Genomic DNA, 19,864 nt, shown 5'->3' on the forward strand with positions numbered 1-19,864 from the left:
CCCGGCACCTGAAGGGGGTTCTTCTTGCCTGGGCTGGGGACAGTCACTCAGGGGGCGTTAGACTCACACCAGTTAGTTTCCTGCCTCTGCCTCGACCCAAAGGTCTTACAGGAAGACAATAAATAAATAGAACACCGAGATTTTATTTTGCAGTCTGCCCAGTTCAGGTCTCTTAGAAAGAGAGGGGAGAAAAGTCCACACTGTGAGCGGGTGGGGTGAATGGACATCAGGTCAGGTCAGCCATTCAGTGCAGAGCCCTAGAGTGACTGCGACTGGAAAGTACTTGGGTCCTTTGGGTTGGCAATGGATTGTGGTGTTTGTGGGTTCGAGTTTTTACAAGAAGCAGACAGGCCCTATGTCCACACCAAATTCCTGCTCGGGCCCTCCTATGTCCATGGGCGCAATGTCAATGATGGGGAGACGTGAGGTCTTCTGTGACCGGTACTCGATCAGAGTCTTGCCCCACTTACCGGTGTGTTTCTAGGGGAGAAAGAAAGGAGACACTGTCCAGTGCCAGCTGCCCAGAACCCCAAACCTGAGCCTCAGAGAGCACTGACCCGGGGCTCACCTGACCTCTCCCCTTGGCTTGCCAGAGCCCTTTCCACCTCAACTCCTGTCCCTGCCAGCAAGGCCCCCTCCATGCTCCCCTTTCTTCCTGGCTTCCTCCCCTACAGCGACCCTCTCTTCGCTCCAACCTGTGGGCTGACCCACAGACCCACAGTCCTACAAAGGTAACGGGACGTGCTGGGTTGGGCTTCTTTTCCCTGAGCCAAGAGAGGGAAGAAGATGGAATAGCACCCCTCCTTTACCTGTGCCTCTGCCCATCTTCTCTGCCTAACCCCTCAAGCTCACACCTCTGAGGAGCCCATCATTTTAGGCCTGCACCAGCTGTGGGCCTGCCCTCGGCCTCAGGCGGCCCATCTCCCTGGAGGCACCAGCCAGCCCAACTCACCGTGCAGCCATCCTTCAGGACAGTGTATGTGAAGCGGCTGTTGCCCTCAGCCCGGATCTCCACGTCGTTGGAGCCCTGGATGAGCAGGGCCTTCTTGAGGTTGCCGGCTGCCTCGTCCAGGTAGGCGATGCTGTTCTTGCAGTGGTAGGTGATGTTCTGGGAGCCCTCGGTGGACAGCAGGCGTAGGAACGTCATCTGGACGTTGGCAGTGTTGGGAGCCAGGTTGTCGTCACCGTAGCTGAACTGTTCGGGCAGAAAAGAGTGGTGTGAGGCCCAGGGACAGCATCCCATGGGATCACGGTTAAAGCTACTGTTCCTCCCTTCCTCCTAAACCCCAGAGAAAATGGGTGAGAGTGTGGGTGGGGTGCCATCAACCCGGATGCAGGAAGAACACAGTCTGGAGGCGCCGTCTCTGGCCCAGAGCAGTCAGGCACTCACGTGGAAGCCGCCATTGATGGTTTCTCCAAACCAGACGTGTTTCTTGTCCTTGCCCTTGCTGCTCCACCAGTTCTTCTTGGGAACGTTCGCTGGGTTGGGGTAGACGCAGGTCTCGCCAGTCTCCATGTTGCAGAAAACCTTCATGGCGTCCAAGGTGCAGCCCTGGTTGGGGTCAATCCAGTAGTCTCCTGCGGGGGAGGGGAGGCAACATCCCATCAGGGCTCAGACAGGCAGACCCTCCCAAGAGGGCCAGGCCTGCCTGGGAGAGACAGAAAGGCTTCTGGGGACACAAGGGACAAAGGCACCAGTGGTGAGTGGCCAAAGGGAGGGCAGATGCAGGGATCCAGGAGCAAGGAGACCCAGGTGGGAAAGTCTGGTGTTAAACAGGGGTGCAAGCCAAAGGGCAGGAGCAGGGCCTGCCTGGTGAACAGAGCTCCCCCCGATGTCCCATCTGCCACATGGCCATGGCAGGACAGGGCCCAGGCTGCATCTTCTCTACTGTGAGATGGAGGCTCAGCCATCTGCCAGAACCTTCCCAGCTCGGCTCTGCCCTGTGCTCAGGGATGCTCCTCCCTTGTTCTGCAAGGGCCCCCCCACCCCCGGCAGGCTGACTTCCTGCTCTCTGGGGCCAGGGCTCCTGCCTCACAGGCTCACCGCTCTTCCATTCAGGGTGACAGAGTTTCAGGTCCCGGCAAGTGCGAGCAGGGTTCTTGCGGGAGCCTTCAGGGCTGCGGAGGCTCTCGATCTGGTTGTTGAGGGACTTGAGTGTGGCGTCCACCTCGGCGTCGTGCTGTCTCAGGTCACCAGCTGGCTGGTCGGCCCGCATGTACTGCAGGGGGTCGGGGCCCTTCTCTCTCTGGCCGAGGCCAGCAAAGGCAGACATGTCGATGCCGGGGCCGGGGGGACCTGGAGGGCCAGGGGGCCCGGGGTTTCCAGGAGGACCCTGCAGCAGGAAACAGCGGTCAGCTGGGGATCGTGGGGACAGGCCCCCTCCTGGGTACATCTCCCCGTGCTAGAATATACTAGAGGGTCTTCTTCCAGTCCCATGGGTAGGGGAGGGCGATGGAAGGCCAGGAACAAGAAAATCCTAGTACTTCCCCCAGTTCTGCACAGCCCCTCTCTTCTGTGGCCCAGTACGAAGCATGGATCCTTTGCATGTCCAGGTAGACCCAGCATAAATGATGTTATCATCATTAGCTGCAGGCTGATGCCCTCAAAGAGACTCTTGGCCCCAGAGCACACGAGCTTCCTGGACACCAGGGACAACCCAGACTGCGAGGAAGGGGTCGGGACACTTACTGCAGGACCAGTTTCGCCTGACCGTCCACGGGGGCCAGGGGGCCCGATGGGGCCGGGGATTCCATTAGCACCATCTTTGCCGGAGGGACCAACAGGGCCAGGAGGACCCTACATGCCAGGAGAGAAGAGCAATCAACGAAGGGACAGTGGGAGGGTGGGGCGCCACTCAGGGCCATCCTGCTGTGAAGCCCCGCAGCTTCACGCTTCTCCGTCACAGAGCCCAGCCGGGTCTCCGCTCGTCCAAGAAACAGCAGGGTGGCCTCGCAGCTCTCCCATCAGCCTAAACTCCTCGTTGTCAGGTCCCATTCCCAGGGGACCCATCCGACAGCCGGAGCTGTTGTCACATTCACCCAGCCTGTGGACTCAGGGGCTTTTCTGGTCCCAGTCACCCCAAGCCAGTCCCACCTCCACTGTGGAGTGAGGCCCCCTGAGCCTGCGGCCTCCCTTTTGCCCGCACGCCTGGCCAGTGCCTTCCCCCCAGCCTCCCGAGGAAGGGCTCACTCTATCTCACTTACTCTAGGACCAGAAGGACCAGCAGGACCGGAAGCACCTTGGTCTCCAGAAGGACCCTATGCAGAAGGAAGAGGCAAATGTCGGACGTCAACACAGACAGGACCCCATCTTCCAGGGTGGGAAGCGGTCTTGAACATACATAGGACATGGTCTACTCCCATTCCCTTTCTATTTCCTTGGGGTTGGAGGGAGGAGCAAGTCCTGGAAATTTCCTGTGGCGATCCCAAGTTGACTGAGCAGCCTGGGACCCTCGAATGGGCTCTGGTCAGTGGGAGGCACTGGGGAGCCATGCATAGACAACAACACTCACTGGGGGGCCAGGCAGACCCTGCAGACCGGTGAAGCCACGGTGTCCCTTCAGGCCCCTCTCGCCAGCCTCTCCAGCTTCTCCTTTGTCACCTCGGGGACCTTGAGGGCCCTGGGAACAAGACAGACACAGGTTGGGTCAGGTCAGCCAGGCAGGAGCATGCTGCTGGCCTCACCTGAGCCAAGGAGTCCTGGGATCCCCAGGGTGCCCACTGCCCTCCAAACCTACACTCGTCGGGAACCCAACAGAGGACACACAGATACTCACTGGGATTCCCCGGGCTCCAGCCGGTCCTGCGGGACCCATGGGGCCTTGTGCACCCTGTGAGGGAGAGTGTGGGAACAGCGTCAGAACAAGGGTGGGACGGGGAGGGGCCTCCCCGGCATCTACCCGTGGCTGGGCACCGAGGTTGCAGCTCCCGTGGCCCAGAGACCTCCCGGACCCAGGGCCTAGGGATCAGGCAGATGCGGGGTGAGCTCCCAGCTCACTTGGTCACCCCCCTCCACTTCCAGCTTTTACTGAAGTATGGATACTTACAGCTTCTCCCCGGTCTCCCTGCTTTCCAGTTGGGCCGGCGGGGCCAGGAGAGCCAGGGGGTCCAGGGGCTCCAGGGGCACCCACTGCACCGGCCTCACCACGATCACCCTGTCAGGAGAGAGGTCTCAGGCTTAGAGAAGAATATTCCAGAACAGACATGGAGAACATGTCCTTCCAAACCAAGAGAAGACTCTAACCCCACCCTGCCACCCCGAGCAGAGCCGTTAGACCTCCCTGTCCCACTGCACAGAGACACCCAGACACTCACCTTGACTCCAGCCGCACCATCTCTGCCAGGGGGGCCGTCAGCACCAGGGCTTCCCTGGACAAGGGAGAGGAGATGCCATGAGAGCTGCCCCTGCCCGGCCCCCATCTGCTTGCCTACCCTGCCCGCGGGAGCCCCAGGCTTGTGCCCTTCCATCCAGCTGCAGCTTCGGAAGCTCCCCAAGCTTCCTTCTGCCACCTTCCCGTGGCATCGGTTCTGAGTCCCTGCACCCTCTCTCCCCCATCACAACCTTCCGATCACAGCCAGGCACTTGGGCCTATGCTGTGCCCTCCTCCCGGGCACCAGGACTGGGCCGGCCCCCCTCTCCCTGTGAACAGTCACCCACCACCCGTCCCGAGGCTCACCTCTCGTCCAGGTTCACCAGAAGGACCGGTCAAGCCAGGAGGACCCACGGGGCCAGGGGGACCTCGGTCACCAGATGCACCGGGAGCTCCCTGCTTGCCAGGCTCACCCTGGAGGAACAGCGACAGGGACAATGAGTGTGCACTCGAAAGAGTCCTGGCACAGGACCCGCTGAGCCTTCCCAAAGAACCGGCTGACAGAGGGAGAGCTTGGAGGGTGAGGAGTGAGCGGGAGCCTCAGAGAGTGGTGCTGTTTCTGCAGCACAGTGTGCAGAGCTGGACAGGGCCCTGCTCCCCAGAGGAAGGGGCATCCCTCACTCACCGATGGCCCAGGCAAGCCCGGGAATCCTCTCTCACCACGCTGCCCAGGTAGACCAACGATACCCCTCTGACCAGCCAGACCTTGGGGACCTGGAGGACCATCAGGACCCTAAGAGAAAGGAGATGGGAGTGAGAACATGAGCTGCAACCTCGAGTGACTCAGCCATCCACACCCAGCCTGGCTGCCACCCACAGGCACCAGCCCTCTTCCCACTCCACAGCGGCCCCCCTCCCCAGCAGCGGCCCCTCCAGGTGGCCCCTTCCACTCTGGGCTCTGTGAGCTCCAGAGACGCCCCGCCCCGACCTGTGAGGGACTTACAGAGGGACCGTCATCTCCGGGTTCTCCCTTCTCGCCAGGGGGTCCGGCAGGACCTTGGAGACCGGGGTCACCAGCACGGCCAGTGGGGCCAGTGTCTCCTCGAGCACCTTTGGGACCATCTTTTCCAGAAGGACCAGGGGGACCAGGGGGTCCAGGATTTCCCTAGAAGAGCCATACAAGAAAGGAGAACTCCTCTCACCCTGCTCCATCCAGGCTGCCAAAGCCATCTCCCTCCGGGGCTCCCTCCACATGAAGGACAGCCTGATCCCCACCCGGTGCATCTCTTCCATCCTCTGCCCCATGGGTGCTGTAAGCAGCCAGCCCTGACTTCTTCAGCCCTTGCAGTTGCCTTTTCTGATCTATTTGGACTTCCTTCTGCCTGCTCCCTCTCGGCCTCAATCGCACTGCTCCTCCAGGAACAGCTGGAGCCTGGCCCCTCCAAAGCCTCGGTATGCACTCCCGCTGCGAGGGCTGGTGGTGAGCTGGGGGACATCCCCGCCTTGCCTCCCTGGCAAGCTCCAGAGGGGCAAGGCGCAGAGTTTTTAGAGGCCAGGAGCGCAGAGCCTGCTCTAGAAATGTGTCAAGGTGACTGTGCCTGCCTGTCCTGCCCCCTGAGCCAGAAGTCTGAGGGTTCAGCCCAAGTCAGCAGGGAGGATTGCCCTTGGCCAGCAAGAGGGTCACAGCCCCTGCTCCCAGCTGTTTATGAGGGGAGCAGGTCCCCATGATCAGTTAACTACTTGTCCCTGGAATGGGAACAGGTACAAAGGGAGGGGAGCCAGACTGGGCTCTTTGGGTCCCTGCTGCGGGGCTGTGCCGGCCTCTTCAATCCCCCTCTGTGTCTCTCATGCCAGGAGGAAGGCAGGAACCAGCCAGGAGCGTCACTTACATTGGAGCCTGGGGGTCCGACGCGGCCAGCAGCTCCAGGGAATCCGGTGGCTCCCTGTGTGAGGAGAAGAGAAGCTGTGAATCCCTCAGGCCCTCTAGAGGCCCAAGACTCAGATGGTGGTGGGTCTCAGAGGCTATTGTGCCAAGGGGCAAGGAGAGCCAGCGAGGGGGAAAGGGCCCATGGGGTCTGGCCCTGGGTCAGGAAGCTGCAGCTTCCCTGCCTCCAGCTCCTACAGGGGGCTGCCTAGGACCAGAGACCTCTGAGGACCACCTCACACCAGCGGCGAGGGCCCTCTACCCCGGCTGTGGGATGGGCTCAGGCTGGGGGCAAAAGCAACACAGAGAAAGGAGGAGGTGGGTCAGTCCCAGAACAGCAGTGGCAGCCACCTCTGCCTAAGCCTTCTTCGTGAGATGGGCCAGAGTGGAGGCGTGGGAGAAGCTGCTGCCCCCACAGTCCCCTCCACCCCACCTGGTGGGAAGGGGGACATCACTCACCGGGGGACCTTGAGCACCTCTGGCTCCTTTAGGACCAGTCACACCAGTAGGACCCTGGGAAGGAAGGAGGGAGGAACACAGTGAGTCCCGGTCACTCAGAGGAGGGCTATGAGCTTCTGGGCATACGGCCTGTCTGACGCCCCCAACAATGGATGCCTGAGAGCTAGGTTTTCAAAGGTGCAACCTTTTTGGCTGGAGAAGCCGTCACGGAGGGGCCTGCCACCCCTGCCAAGACAGATTCAGGTACTAGAAAACCTCAGGGAGGAAGGGCCCATCTGGCACCTGCAGAGCTGGGCCAATGTCTGCCCCCTCCCTCCCCAGAGCCTGGCTGCTGTGTCCCCGACTCTCTGTCCTCAGCCTGCTCCCCAGACAATGAAAGTCAATTTAGCTACTTTAAAACCATTATCCCTGAGCAGAGATTCCTCCCACAATCTCTCTCTTCTGCAGTTGGGGCAGTGTTTGCCAGGCCGAGAGGCTAAGACTCAGGGGGGCTACACCTAGGCCTCCTGGCTATTCTCTGCCTGTCTGCGCCCCTCCCCTGTGCTCCTGGGGGAGCTCACTGCTACTCACCTGAGGCCCAGGAGCTCCTGAGGGGCCCTGAGGACCCGGGGCACCAGCATCACCTTTCTGGCCGGCCTCTCCTTGCTCGCCCTTGGCTCCTGGCTGGCCATCAGCACCCTGTCCCAAGGAGGAGAAAGTGGGGGAATGAGAGGCAAGCCAGACACTCCAGGTTCTTCCGAAAGGGCCAGAGGCTCTGGGTGAGTGGGTGGGTGGGTAGGAGGGTTGGTGAGTGAATGAGTGAGGATGTGTCTGCCCTGGCCTGAAGGCTGCTCTAAGATGGGATTGTGAGGTCAGTGTGGAGGTGCAAGGAGAGAGGGAAGAGGCCACTTCCATCTCCTTTAAATTCTGTTCCTCCCTCCCCCATAGGAAGGTGCCTTCAGGTTTCGAGCTGGCCTGAGCGGAGGGCTGGGAAGGAGGGTGGACACTCACAGGAGGACCTGCGAATCCAGCCGGCCCGGGGGGTCCAGTCTCTCCACGTTCACCCTGTGAGAGAAGGGGCCCATTAGCGGTAAGGCCCCATGCCTGCCTGCTTCTGTCCCCTCCTATAAGCCAGAGCCCTCTGGCCCCACCTAGCCTTTGCACAGCCACCCCCAAGGGAGGACCCCCAAAGTAGGCTCCGAGAAGCCCTGTCCTAAAGACAAGGGATGCAAGTCAGAAAGCCTCTCTTGGTCAGAGGATCTGGCAACCTGAGGCCCTTCACGCCGACCACACCATGGACAGGACAGGCCTTCTCCCTTCCTTTCACATCTCTCCTCCCACCCCCAGACCCAAAGGGCCATGCTGCAAGGTGGAGTTGCTTCTCTGCTCCCGGCCCTGGGGACAGGACCGGCTTCCAGGGCAGATACTCACCGGGGCACCTCGAGCACCAGCGGTTCCTGCAGGACCGGGAGGGCCAACTTCTCCCTAAGGCAGGGAGGGGGGACAAGAACCATGCATAAGGGATGGGGGCGTCGGGGGGCCCTTCAAAAGCAAAGTGCATCCAAGAGACCTCCCGAGGGATGGTCTGTTTTCTCCTTGTTGCTTCCATCCCACCTTCCTGGGGCCTCTGCTGGATGCAGGCCTGCCCCCGACCCCGCTCCCCGCAGTGGCTCCGCGGGACAGGGCACACAGCCAGAGCCTCTGCTCTTAAGACTCCCACCCCTCACTGCTTGCAGCCCCCACTAGGCAGGAGGGGGCCAGCTGTTGAGTGAGGAGGAGAGACAGCAGTCTTTGGCAGGAGGTGGAGAGGTGTGATGAGGAGGCGAGCCCGAGAGAGGAACTCACCTTCTCACCGTTGGCACCGGCGGGGCCAGGGGGGCCAATGGGACCAGTCAGGCCCTGGGGAGAAAGGAGACAAATGTGAGGGAGAAAGAAGAGTTGACCAGGGATGTGGAGCCCAGCAGGGATTCTAGGACCTCACACCTGCTGGGCCTTGGTGCCCCTTCCCACGCCCCTAGAACTCCCAGTTTTGTTGGGAGAGTCCCCAGAGCTGCCCAGTCTGCACAACTGAGAGGAGCAGGGGCTGCAAGCACACGCCACCCTCCTGTCCCCAGAGTGCAGGGCTGGAGACCTGTGGGGTCCCCAGGGCGCCCACAACCAGCATTCACTTACTCGTCCACCGTCCTTCCCAGGGGCTCCCTCGGGGCCTTTCTCACCAACGTCACCCTGTGGGATAGAGAAGACGGGCCACCTCAGCGGGGGACTCCAGCCCAGTCTCCCCCTCACTGAGGCTCCAGGCGGAGCGCAGCCCCCAGCCCAACAGGATGTGCTGTGGGTTCAGGGTGAGGAGGGAGACGGGCGTGGGGAGGGTGTCACTAAGAGGCAAACAGAAGCCCAGAGGGGTTTCCAAGATGTTTAACTAGGGACCTCCCCACCCAGATGCTGTGGGGAGAGGGGGAGGGGTGAGTGTGGGGCAGGGAAGCACGGCTTTGGGGGAGACACGGTCACCCTGGTACTCACCCTGTCTCCCTTGGGCCCAGCGATGCCAGCTGCTCCCCTCTCACCAGGCATCCCTTGCAAACCTGGAGGGCCCTGAGCCCCAGGGGGGCCAGCCGGGCCAGATGCACCCTGTGGGGTGAGGGGTGGGGGAGGGAGTCTGTGTGGGGCAGCACCCGCGCAGGATCCCAGCGCCCAAGCCTCCTTTCCTTCTCCTCCTCCTCTGCCACCCCCTTTCTGTCCTGTCTTTCATCGGCCCTCTTCCTACCTTCTTTCCCCCTGAGTACTTCCCGTTCTTCCTTCTCCCCCAGCAGGGCCTCCCGGGCTGGCCCACACAACCCCAACAGCCTCACTTACTTTGGGACCGTCTGTGCCAGGAGTGCCGGGGAGGCCACGGGGGCCCTGGAGGCCCTGGGACCCGGGAGAGCCACGTTCGCCTGGGAAACCTCGTTCGCCCTGTGGTAGAGACACCATGGAGCAATCACGTATGGGGGAGGCAGAGGCCCAGGGAAAAGCAGGGGGTGGCGGGCAGAGCACTACAGGTGCGCTGACACAATGGCACAGGGAGAGGGCAGGCCGGAGGCGACTACCAGAAATGGCCGACACTCACCCTGGGACCCACGAGGCCGGGGGCTCCAGCTTCACCGGGAACACCCTGGGGAACAAAGAAGGATGTAGAGAGAGCAAAAGATTTTCTGTCCCCCATCCAGGGCAGAGCAGCCCTTGTGCCAGAGGCTGAGCTCGGACTGTCCTCTGTGGAGGCTTCATGGGGGCCCTGGAATCCTCCTGCCCTTGCCTCCTGGGCATCAGACGAGATCTTCCCATCTAAGTGGTCTGCAGGTTCAAAGAGCCCCGTACTCACCTGGTCACCTGGTTTTCCACCTTCACCTGGGGGACCAGGAGGGCCAGGAAGTCCCTAGAAGGCAAAGTGACATGCATTAGCAAAGGAGTGTTTACTGCCCCAGCCCTCCAGGGATCCCCAGCACCGGACAGAAGCCAGGATGGTAGGAAATCCTCATCCCCCCGTCCCCCGCGGGAGGGATGCCTGCTGCTGCCCACAGAGCCCTGCACACAGGAAGAACAGAAGAGAGGGCCCAGTCCAGCCACCTACCTGGAACCCAGATGGCCCAGGAGCACCCTGCTCGCCTCGTTCACCAGCGGGTCCCTACAGAGGGAAACAAAGGTGGCCTGAGCCAGGACTGCAGAATCAGACAGCCTTGGCCAGAGGGGACTGCAGGGCAGTAGGAGGGCTGCCCGCGGAAGCTGTGCATGCGTGCGACCCTCGTTCTTCTCCCACTCATGACCTGCACCCCTGAAAAGGTGGTGGGATGCACACTGCCTCGCCTGAGGGTGGGTCTGGTGTCTGGGGAGTCCAGATCCTCATCACACCAGATGGGCCTGAGTTCCCTGGCCTCTGCGCTGCCCCCACCCCATGCCCCCACCCCATGACTTACGGCGGGTCCGGGGGGTCCTGCAGCACCTGTCTCGCCATCTTTGCCGGGAAGACCCTAGAGAGGAGAGAAAGGGGTAATGGCATGACCCACGTCCTTCAGTTCTGCAGACCCCAGCGCTGAGCAGGTACGCTTGGTGGCCCAGAGACTCCAGACCTTCATGATCCCCCAACCCAAATTCCATTTCTACCCTTTTCTTTCCCCGGGCCCCTCCATTTCCCAGCCTTTCTCAGTGTGGGTGTCTTCCTCCTGTCCCTGGGCTTCTAACCAAGAGCAGCCAGAAGTCTCTTTGTGTGGACTCCCAAAGGGCCCAGAGTTATAGGGGTGCTGCACAGGAATCCTCCTGCTGATGACTCCGGGAGCAGGCCAGGGGCTGCGGCTCCCTCTGCGAATGTCCAGCTGGCACCAGCACGGGGACAGGGAGGCAGGCTACTTACTCTCAGACCAGGAGCGCCGGGGAGTCCCTTCTCACCAGCCTTGCCAGGCTCACCCTGGAGGAGAAAGGGCAGGACCATGGAGGGAGGGTTGTGGTGGGAGAGGCGGGTAGAGAGGGCTGGGGAGCCTGGGGCTTGGGGCCATAGCCTGTGGGACAGCAAAAGCTCAAGCCAAGGGTCCGCACCCCCTCTTCCGCTTGGGAGTGTGACAGCACTGCCCCGTGGACCCATGTCATGGCTGAGGGGCTCTGAAGCTCTCAGGAGCCCTGGTTCCCCAGATCACATGCACTTCTGCAGGACACAGAGGCCCAGGCTGCCCAGGGCACAGAGGATCCCACTCATAACTGTCCATGGGTAACTATTCAGGAGCCGCTCCTTTCTCCGGGGGCAAGGAGGGAGGTCACACCGTGAGGAAGGAAACGGAAGGGCAGGTTGTGACTTACATTGGCACCTTTGGGGCCAGGGAAACCCATGACACCAGGCTGCCCACGAGCGCCCTGAGGACCTGGAGGACCAGGGCGACCATCTTCACCAGGGGCTCCCTGAAAGAGAGGACAGCATGGTCAGAACGTGGACACTCTGGCTACCTCTGTCCCTCCAGCATCTACCAAGTGCCCACCACGTTGGCAGCACGGGGCTCGCAGGGCTGACCACGGTTTTGGCCAGCAGCCCACACCACACGCACAGACGCTGCCAGCAGCAAGGCCAGCTTCAGTGAGGAGCAGCGTCCCTAGAAGTGCACACCAGGCCTTGTCTTCCTCCAAGGACAGGCCCAAATGCACGAGAAGGTAGCCTTTTCAAAGCTCCATACCTGGCCTGATGCCTGCCATCTGCCCCTCTCCCCCATTCTCATAATTGACAAGCTGCCCCCACCCAAAATCCTGTCTCATACTACCTGCCTCCCCATAGACATCCCCCCTCCAACTCCTCCCAACAGTCCCAGATGGGAGACTTACAGAAGGACCAACTTTGCCTTGAGGACCAGCATCACCAGGGCGACCAGTGAGACCCTTTGTTCAGGAGAGAGAGAGAGAGGATGGGTGTCAGGGAAGATCCCAGGCCCTCCCAATCCCGGCCGCACAGGGTTGGAGGGAGCAGGTGGGGAAGGGCACGGGGACTTGGCTCGGAGCTGGAAGTCAAGAGCAAAAGCAGCTCGGCTACTCACCCGGGCTCCAGGAAGGCCGGGCTCACCAGGACGGCCAGGGTCACCATTGGCTCCTTTGGGACCAGCAAGGCCACTGGGCCCTCGCTCTCCAGGGGCTCCCTACACAAAGGGAGTCAGGCAGTCAGCAGGAGGCCATCTGACCAGCACTGCAGGAACCCCAGCCCCTCGTCCCCCACTCACCTTTGGACCTGCCAGACCATCCTGACCTGGGAAACCACGGTTACCAGGAGCGCCCTAGAAGGAAGTGGGAAGAGGGCAGGTAGTGAGTTAGAATGGCCCCTGACCCAATTGCACAGAGCGCCTCGCCCAGCTTCAGGAGAGCAATCCCACCAACACACAAACCACCATTTCTGTGGGGCAGTAGCTACGGCAGGCAAGATTCCAAGAGATTAACTTCTCAGGCCTGTCCTGGGGAGCAGCTCAAACTGCTTCATGCCATCCTGGTGGGGGGAGGGGGTGGCGCAAATAAGCAGGTTCCCTGTCCCCATGGCAGTGAGCGGAGAAGAGGGGAATCTGATACTCCGGCCACAGGATTTGGCCAGAACACAGAGCCGCAAAGACTCAATTTCCCCATCCAGGACACAGCCCACAGAAAGTGGGGACTCCTAGCCCACTTACTCTCTCTCCGGGTGGACCGACGGGCCCAGCACCACCAGGCTCTCCACGGGCTCCTCGTTTGCCTTCTTCACCAGCAGGACCAGGGGCTCCTTGGGGGCCAGCAGGGCCCTGAGAACCACACAAAAGAGAAACAGGGTGAGTCTTCATGGGGTGCTGGGTGGTCACTGGCCTGGCAGGTGCGGGGAGTGGCCTTGGCTATTGTTTCAAGGCTGAGGGGGCGGGGAAGGAGGGCCGTAAAGGATCGGCTCAGGGAGAGCACAAGGGGCTCAATGGGAGAGTGAGGGTGGAAAGTTGAAACTGTTCCAACTGGTCAAACCAAAGACGAGAGCTTAAGCTGCATCAGCTTCTCAACCTGGACCTCCCCTCCTCCCAACACAACCTGAGAGGTCCCAGATTAGGGGATGGGGCTACAGAGGAGCAGGGCTGGGGACTGGCCGTGGGCCCGAGACCGGTGGGCAGATACTCACAGGTTCTCCCTTGGGGCCTTGTTCACCCTTGAAGCCAGCAATACCAGGCTCGCCCTTGGGGAAAGAGAGAGGCAGGTTATCGCATGGGGTACCCTCCATGGACCCACCCCCACCTCCCAAGGATGCCGGCATGAACGCAGGAAGGAGGGATGGCGGGGTTTGACTCCAGGGGTATTGGTGGGACTTGAGGTTCATGCTGGGCCTTACCGTCTGACCTTTCGGGCCCAGAGGACCAGTTGCACCTTGAGGACCAGGTGGCCCACGGGGACCAGGGAAGCCAGGGGCACCAGCAATGCCAGGAGCACCCTGTTGGCATGAGTAGAAGAGAGGGGCGTCAGGGGAGGGGCAAGGAGACACTGACCCTACCTGCAGGAGACAAGTCCCAGGGCCACACTCACAGCAGATCCTTTGGCTCCAGGAATTCCATCCGTTCCGGGGTTACCCTGAAAAAGGAGGTGGTGTCATTGCAAAGTAAACAGCAGAGAGTAAGCCCCGGCCACCTCCCTGCCCTCCCAGGCTGCAGATCCAAGGACTGTCCAGTGCAGACAGGGTCCTGCTGGGTGTCTCAAGGGGAGGACAGGGTGGGAGGGAGACATGTCCCTAGAGTTCAGGATGCAAGTGCTGGGCCAAAACGAAGGGTTGGTGGGTGGGGCTCTGATGGGGGCCCTGGTTCTCTCAGAGGTAAACAGAGTCAAGAGCCTCCGGTCCACAGACCCCAGGTACTTCAGGCCAGAGGAAAGCTGCACTTACGGAGGCACCAGCCGGCCCGGGGGACCCAGGAGTACCAGGTTCACCTCGAGGACCTTGAGCACCTTCAGGACCACGAGCACCTGTGGGGCCAGCTTCACCCTGGGCAGAGACAGAGAGCAGGAATGAGGAGAAGGCGGGGGAGGGGGGGGCGGGGCACAGACCTCTCATGGGGCAGCCATAGGCACGCACCGGCAAGCCAAGTCCCACGCATGTGCCCACTGTGTGCGTGTGCAGGCGTGTTCCCACATGCTCCCACCTGTTCCCACAGCGTCCCCTGCCCCGAGAGAGCTCGCCAGCCTGACGACCTCACCCCCTCCGCCTCCTGCACTCCCGCACACACCATGACCCCCTGCGGCAGGTGCATGAGCCCGTGCTGCCCAGCAGGCACCGTGCGGCCCAGTCAGCACCCCTCGGCAAGGCCCTGCCAGGGTCCCGCCCACCTGGGCAGTGCCGTGGGCTCATGGACGGGCAACCATGGTGGGCAGCCTTTCCTTCCACCACCTCCCTCCATGCTTCCATGCTTGTCCAGAGGAAATGGAGGCCCTTGGACAGCTTGGCTCAGGGAACCCCTCCACTCGGATCAGGCTGTGGCCGGGCCGGCTTGCAGTGAGCCAGGCAGCCTGGGCAAGAGCTAGCTGGGCCAAGCGCCCTGCTCCCCCAGTCCGAGGCAACCCCCAACATGGCGTCTACTTCCGCTTTCTCTTTCTTTCCTAAAAGGCACGAGTGGCAGCCTCCAGGCTGTGTGGCCTGCAGAGGGCCTTGGGGAGGGCTGCTGACCTGGAGGCAGGGCACACCCGCCTCAGGTTTTTCCTCAGGACGCTCTTGCTTCACTTTTGTAATTATTATTTCTAAAGGTCAGGCCCCCTCACCTTTCGCTGTCCCTCTTCACAATGGGTCTCCTTCACCCAGCTCCAGAGCCTCAGACACTGTCTGGTTGCCATGGAAACCCGGGGAGGGGAAAGGCAACCTGATGCCAGTGACCACGGGGAGGCTCCTTATTCATCTCCAGAGAGAATTCCCAGGGAATGCGCGCACCGCATGCGCCAAGGTCCCACTAGGGCCATAGGGGCCTTTCCCTGAACCCGCTGGCCTCTCACCACCCCCATCAATCCTCGGAAGCACTCTGCTAGCCCTGCTGGGCTGGCCGAGCCCCCAGCTGAAGCAGGAGCCCTCTCCTGCACTCCTGCCCTCCGGGCTGTCCTCCAGCTCCCTCCTGGGCATAGGGTTTGCTGAGCTTTGCTTTCTTCCCTTTGGGTCCTGGTCTTCTGTCCCTCCCAGATCTCCAGAGTCTCGCCATCATTTCCTGCCTTCCCCAGTCTCGGGCTGGACCTGTCTGTCCAGCTCTGTATCCTGCCTGCTTACTATCCCTTCCAGCTGGGGGCTGGGAGATGCAAGGTCCTTCCTTGCCTCCAGGAGAGCAGCAGTATGTGGGGTGAGAGACACCCTTGAGAAGGGAAGGGGGGACCGTCCCTGGGGTGGTCCGCAAGAACATGGGAAGAGGGCAGGGCACGTACCTTGGCCCCAGGAGCACCAGGGAAGCCAGGACCGCCAGCAGGACCCACGGGACCCTGGAGGAAGGAAGGAGGGGGAAAGTGAATGCCATTTCTGGGTAGTATTTCTCCAGATCCCAAAGTGAGTCACCCCATACCTCACATTCCTTTGCTCTGCACCCCTTGTGGCTCAAAGTCCCTGGAGGAAAAGTATCCCCATAGCCAGTGTTCTTGAGCCTAGCTTCCCAAGGCAAAGCATCTAACTATACACACAGGGAGACGCAGATGATTCTCTGACCTCCCGATCTAGCCCTCCTCAAAACAATGCCAAAAGCGAGGCTAAGACAAATGAACCATGGCTTCAAAGCTTGTTATCCGCACACAAGGGTAAAGAAAGCGCTCCTGCTCCTCCACCTTAGAAGGCCCAGGCCGCCTGTTCTGCTGGGCTGCAAGCTGGGGCTCAGGCCAGCTGACCCGGCTGAAAGGCACTCACCGGTGGGCCTGCGGGGCCTGGTTGGCCGTCGTTGCCTCGGGCACCCTGTGTGGGGGGGGGGAGAGAAGGAAGCAGGCACGGTGAGAAGCCCCATAGGACTGAGCCTTCCTCATCCACAGCCCACCCCACCAGAAACCTCGGGCAGCGCTGGGGCCTGGGGCCCCCAGGGAGGAGGGGAAGGCTGGCCAGGCCCAAGTGTGGGACAGCTCCCCTGCTGCTGAGGGAGCAGCTAGGAACCCCTCTGTGGTGGCTGCAAGAACATGGGCTGTGGGGCGGCAGTGGGCAAAGCCTGGGTGATTTCCTCATGAGTCCATCATTTCTGAAACTTTCATTTAGAGCCCAAATATCCCCAACTTCAAGGCCAAGTCATCGTTTAAAGACTCAGCGAATTGAGCCAAAGAAAAATGAAAGCCAAGCAGCAAACCTAACTCAATTCTTCCCACCTGCTTGCAGCAGGAGACACTTTCGGGGGGGCTTGGTTAACCTCCTTAGTTAAGGCTTGGTTAAGGCCTCCCCTTGGTTAACACCAGGATACCTCTGGGATCCACCCCCTTGCCACCTCTACCAGACCAGCTGTTCCTAAGGAAACACAGATGCCCGCAGGACGCAGGACGTCTGGCTCTGGCGGGAAACAGCCCTGTGAGGGGGCAGGGCACTGGTCCCAGCCTGAGGACCACATCAGAGTTCATGCCCGAGAGTCCTTGACACTGTTAAGACAAGGCTGCCAGTTCTTTCTCTCATGGACAAGTTTTATGTGTCTTTTTGGTAAAGATTTATTTATTTATTTGAGAGAGACCCCACATGCTAGTGGGGGGGAGGTCTTCAAGCAGACTCACTGCTCACCGATGAGCTTGACATGGGGCTCAGTCTCATGACCCATGAGATTATGACCTGAGCCAAAACCAAGAGTCAGACGCTTAGCCGAAACACCCAGGCACACATAGGACCAGTTTTGAGGGTTTCTTTTCCACAGGTTTAGGGTGAGCATTCCCCAGTTTCTCTCTCAAAACCTCTCAGGACCTCAGGAACCTTTACCCAAACTCCAGGAACCATTAGGCCGGACAGAGCTATGCCTGGGCCCCGGTCCTTGGCAGGGGACCAGAGCAGGCGGGAAGGCTACCTTTCCCAAGGGGAGGCCCACCTGCCTGCTCCTGCCCCTGCCTCTGCCGGCGTGCTAAAGAAAAAGGATGCTTTAGGGGGAGCTCCTGTTTCAGAAAAGACTCAAACCTCCTTCCTGGCTATGGTCCATTTCTCCTGACGGAGAATCTCCAAATTGGCATTAAATAGGAAAACAAGAGGAGACGGAACAGAAAAAAATGTCAGAGGGCACATGAAGCCTGGGCATTGGCCAGAGCCCCTTCTGGGCCAGGATGGCTGCTTCGGGAAACTCTAGAGCACCCTCCCCTCCAGGGGTTGGCCAGAGGAGAGGCCTGGGGCCCAGCATGAGCAAGGGGAAGCTGAGCGCTGCTCCAGGAGGCCTGCGCGGGGCCAGCCTCCATGGCTCTGCCTACAGCACGGCTGGGAGAGGGCACCGTCTGGCCCAAGGTGGGCACGTGATCACAGCCGGCAGAAGCCAGCCCAGCCCAGTCCCGGGCCCAGCCTTGACACCAGGCCTGCACTTGGAACTATGTGACGTTGTCAACTTTCTATGCCAAATCCTGTGCCTGGCCTGCCAGACAGACTACTGTGGGGCCGGGAGGCAGCAAGGCGGAGCAAGGAGGAGAAGGATAGGCATGCAGCTTATCTTTGCCCCTCATGGGGTGCAACCACGGTGGCGGCAGGCCTGGCCAAAGAGCCACAAAGATTCCCCATAATCTGCAGAAATCGCAGTGTTTCTTGGCAGCCCCAGCACTCTCGGATCCGCTCACGCATAGTGACTCCTGGATAAGGCACCTGGGCAGGCTGACAAATGGGGGTCCAGGCTGCCTAGGCTGCCTATTAGTTCCCTGATCTGCTTTTGAGGGACATTTCTGCCAAACACATGCATTACATGGAAAGCAGCCGAGGGAGTAAAGCTGGTTTACTTGGGCCAGCCTGGCAAGGGCCTGTGAGGCGGGGCCTCGGAGCTTGGGTGGCTGGGGTATGAGCCCAACAGAAAGCACGGTGTTTCTTAAACATGGCTTTCATCACATTCCTTGCCTGACTGAGCACCCAGAAGGGCTCTCGACCGCTGAGGGAGCAGAGCTAAACTCCTACAGCTCCTCGCTCCTCAGCCCGAAAATACCCTGTAGATGCCCTTCCCCCACCATCAACAAGAAGCCACCAGAGTCTGAGGCTGCCAAGCACCGCCTGAAGCGATTTAACCTATCTGGGCCTCAGTTTCTTCTTCTCTCAAATGGAGAGAATAGGTGCGCCTGGGTGGCTCAGTCAGTTAAGCATCTGCCTTCGGCTCAGGTCCCGGTCTCAGGTTCCTGGGATCGAGCCCCTGCCTGCAGTGGGGTTGAGAGTCCCTGCTCAGCAGGGAGGCTGCCCTTCCCTCTCTCTCCACTCCTCCCCCGCCCCAAGCTCCTGCTAGCTCTCTCGAATAAAGATTTTATATCTTTATATATATAAATAAATAATAAATAAAATAAATATAAATAAATAAATAAATAAAATGGGGAGAATGGTAGAATCTACCACACAGGATTTGAGGGAAGATTAGCTGAGACGGAGCACATGAGGTATCGACCCCAGGAAGCGCCTGAGCCACCGGGGCCACAGCATCGCAGCCCCATGAGTTGACAAGGGACTGTCCACACTTTTCTAGAGCATCATCTCAACAACCAAAAAGAACAAAAAGTAGCTCAGCACCATAGCCAGTTGAAGTCTGTCCATAACTTCAAACTGGACGGACAGGGAGCGTGTGGGGGCTGAGAAGGGGACGACCCGAAAAATCCCGACAGCTCAGGGGGAGTCCCGCCCCCACCAACCAACCCTTCCACAGCCCAGCCCTGTCCTTTTTCCTTCAGCTGTGCAGACCGGGGCCTGGGAACTCATGCCAGGCACACTCAGAATCCATCCCCACGGGATGGCCACACTCTCTCTGCCTCATGGGGCTATTGGGAGGGTCAAGGACAGCCCTAGAGGAAAGTGTCCTGTAAACTCCAAAGTGGGGACCATGTGGTGGCTTTGGCCTTGTCATTACTCACTGCAGCACCAGCGGGGCCAGTCCGTCCTCGCTCACCAGGTAGGCCTCGGGGACCCTGGAACACACCAGAACAGCATAAGCATGAGCTGGTTCAGGGACACTCCACCTGTTCTCCCCAGACACCACAGGGGGCAGCAAGGGCTGGTGGCGGGGAGGGAGGTGCGGTGGCCCCTGATGATGCCTTCCCAGCTTGCCTAGGATCCCCGCATCTCATCCAAGGCATTTCTGCCCAGACAGAACCACGGACACTCCTGCGGGCACCACTGGGAGCCTTGTCCCTGGCACGTCTTGCTTTGAGCCACAGATGAACTCCCCAAAATGTGGAGAAGAAAAGCAATTTTTTAAAACTGAAGCCCATCTTAGCACAAGGCTATGGCAAGGAAATGTTGGTGAACCTTGAACAAATCGTCTATTCGATAAATGTCCCTTTTCGATCTGATCACAGTGAGATCAGATCTATAAAGCTGAGTATCTCCTTTGCACTAAGGGAACCGTTTACACAGCAGGACCATCAGCTGGCTTTAGGAGCTGGTGGGAGGGGGTCTGGAGGCCGTCCCCAGGGGCGATGGTCATACTCACCATTGGGCCTGGAGAGCCATTCTCTCCCGGTGAACCACTCTCTCCCTGGGAAAAAGATGCATCGGGTCAGTGAGGGGGTCCCCACTGGCAGCCCCCAGAAAACTCCCGAGGAGGAAGCC

At 60.3% G+C, this 19,864-nt stretch overlaps 1 protein-coding gene across 1 annotated transcript in view; it reads right to left on the reverse strand.

Moving 5' to 3' along the window:
- Nucleotides 1-305: 305 nt before the first annotated feature.
- The window catches only part of COL2A1 (collagen type II alpha 1 chain), a 30,439-nt gene continuing 10,880 nt past the window's right edge, over nt 306-19,864 (reverse strand). Inside the window, exons 14-53 of the mRNA XM_046012421.1 lie at nt 19,746-19,790; nt 19,168-19,221; nt 16,037-16,081; nt 15,568-15,621; nt 14,054-14,152; nt 13,702-13,746; nt 13,511-13,609; nt 13,304-13,357; nt 12,837-12,944; nt 12,399-12,452; nt 12,219-12,317; nt 12,010-12,063; nt 11,497-11,595; nt 11,057-11,110; nt 10,623-10,676; nt 10,280-10,333; nt 10,031-10,084; nt 9,779-9,823; nt 9,526-9,624; nt 9,193-9,300; nt 8,845-8,898; nt 8,518-8,571; nt 8,104-8,157; nt 7,684-7,737; nt 7,264-7,371; nt 6,694-6,747; nt 6,200-6,253; nt 5,314-5,475; nt 4,996-5,103; nt 4,677-4,784; nt 4,315-4,368; nt 4,047-4,154; nt 3,777-3,830; nt 3,513-3,620; nt 3,205-3,258; nt 2,690-2,797; nt 2,045-2,333; nt 1,391-1,578; nt 953-1,195; nt 306-480 (exon numbers count right to left, since the gene is read on the reverse strand). Coding sequence (XP_045868377.1) covers nt 334-480; nt 953-1,195; nt 1,391-1,578; nt 2,045-2,333; nt 2,690-2,797; nt 3,205-3,258; nt 3,513-3,620; nt 3,777-3,830; nt 4,047-4,154; nt 4,315-4,368; nt 4,677-4,784; nt 4,996-5,103; nt 5,314-5,475; nt 6,200-6,253; nt 6,694-6,747; nt 7,264-7,371; nt 7,684-7,737; nt 8,104-8,157; nt 8,518-8,571; nt 8,845-8,898; nt 9,193-9,300; nt 9,526-9,624; nt 9,779-9,823; nt 10,031-10,084; nt 10,280-10,333; nt 10,623-10,676; nt 11,057-11,110; nt 11,497-11,595; nt 12,010-12,063; nt 12,219-12,317; nt 12,399-12,452; nt 12,837-12,944; nt 13,304-13,357; nt 13,511-13,609; nt 13,702-13,746; nt 14,054-14,152; nt 15,568-15,621; nt 16,037-16,081; nt 19,168-19,221; nt 19,746-19,790 — 3,540 coding nt within the window. The 3' untranslated portion in view covers nt 306-333. The remainder of the gene's footprint in view (nt 481-952; nt 1,196-1,390; nt 1,579-2,044; nt 2,334-2,689; nt 2,798-3,204; nt 3,259-3,512; nt 3,621-3,776; nt 3,831-4,046; nt 4,155-4,314; nt 4,369-4,676; nt 4,785-4,995; nt 5,104-5,313; nt 5,476-6,199; nt 6,254-6,693; nt 6,748-7,263; nt 7,372-7,683; nt 7,738-8,103; nt 8,158-8,517; nt 8,572-8,844; nt 8,899-9,192; nt 9,301-9,525; nt 9,625-9,778; nt 9,824-10,030; nt 10,085-10,279; nt 10,334-10,622; nt 10,677-11,056; nt 11,111-11,496; nt 11,596-12,009; nt 12,064-12,218; nt 12,318-12,398; nt 12,453-12,836; nt 12,945-13,303; nt 13,358-13,510; nt 13,610-13,701; nt 13,747-14,053; nt 14,153-15,567; nt 15,622-16,036; nt 16,082-19,167; nt 19,222-19,745; nt 19,791-19,864) is intronic.

Source organism: Meles meles, chromosome 7 (assembly GCF_922984935.1).
Source record: "Meles meles chromosome 7, mMelMel3.1 paternal haplotype, whole genome shotgun sequence".
Classification (NCBI taxonomy): Eukaryota; Metazoa; Chordata; class Mammalia; order Carnivora; family Mustelidae; genus Meles; species Meles meles.